Source organism: Acyrthosiphon pisum, unplaced genomic scaffold (genome assembly GCF_005508785.2).
Source record: "Acyrthosiphon pisum isolate AL4f unplaced genomic scaffold, pea_aphid_22Mar2018_4r6ur Scaffold_13848;HRSCAF=14491, whole genome shotgun sequence".
Lineage (NCBI taxonomy): Eukaryota > Metazoa > Arthropoda > Insecta > Hemiptera > Aphididae > Acyrthosiphon > Acyrthosiphon pisum.
In genome coordinates, this window is record NW_021762491.1 from 1 (window position 1) to 805 (window position 805).

An 805-nucleotide genomic window follows, 5' to 3' on the forward strand; every position below is an offset into this window, starting at 1 on the left:
TCTTATACAATATTAATTTATTTTTATTATTTTTTTTATTCAATATTAATTTATTTTTCCCAAGGTATTGTCAACATTCGAACCCATTTGAGACCGATACCAGCTACACCCATCATCACTCAACCTGCTCCAGCTCAACAGGTCCAGATTGCGCCGCAAATATTTGTCCCCGATGTCCCGGCCGGTGGATCGAATGCGATATCCGACGACGACATGTGTATGAAAGCAATGGACGACTTTGAGGATAACGATATATTGTGTATGAAAGTAATGGACGCATTTGAGGATACAGGTTAGTTTATTTTATCCGCCGTGGATTATTTTTTTTTAAATACGTAACGTTCAATTAGATTTATTAATCGAATACAAGTTAAACAGATTTTTAAAATACATGTCGTTAGATTTTATTTTTCAGTCACGGATTGATTAGATTAGTCAATTTATTATTTTCATTAGTTATTAATATTAGTTTTTTTTTTTTTATTTTTAAAGATTCTTACACCGTTGCCGTCAACGGGAAACGTGTTTCGACCGCCAATACCACCTCAGCTGCTAACGCTAAAAAAATTAGATTGAATCTCGTCAAGTCACCCGGGTTTGTTGAGATTTTGTCGTCCGCAAACCGTAAAATAGTTTGGTATTATGCTAAAAATATTACTAATACAATGATTTATTCTGACTTTCTCCGCCCGCTTATGCCTGAGCTAGTCAATTTATTGAAAACCCACGTGAAAAAGCATGCGATTAAATTCAATTTGAAACTCGAGGCAACATACAACCGGCCCAACGTACCAAACTCGTCAGA

The 805-nt window shown here is 35.4% G+C and overlaps 1 protein-coding gene across 1 annotated transcript; it reads left to right on the forward strand.

The window, feature by feature from the left end:
* Positions 1-46: 46 nt before the first annotated feature.
* Positions 47-799, forward strand: LOC103311681 (the record flags this gene model as incomplete). The annotated part of the gene is made up of 2 exons (XM_008191373.3): positions 47-292; positions 493-799. Coding segments are annotated over exons 1-2 (386 nt in total), but the record flags the coding sequence as incomplete, so codon positions are not given.
* Between the last annotated feature and the right edge of the window lie 6 nt (positions 800-805).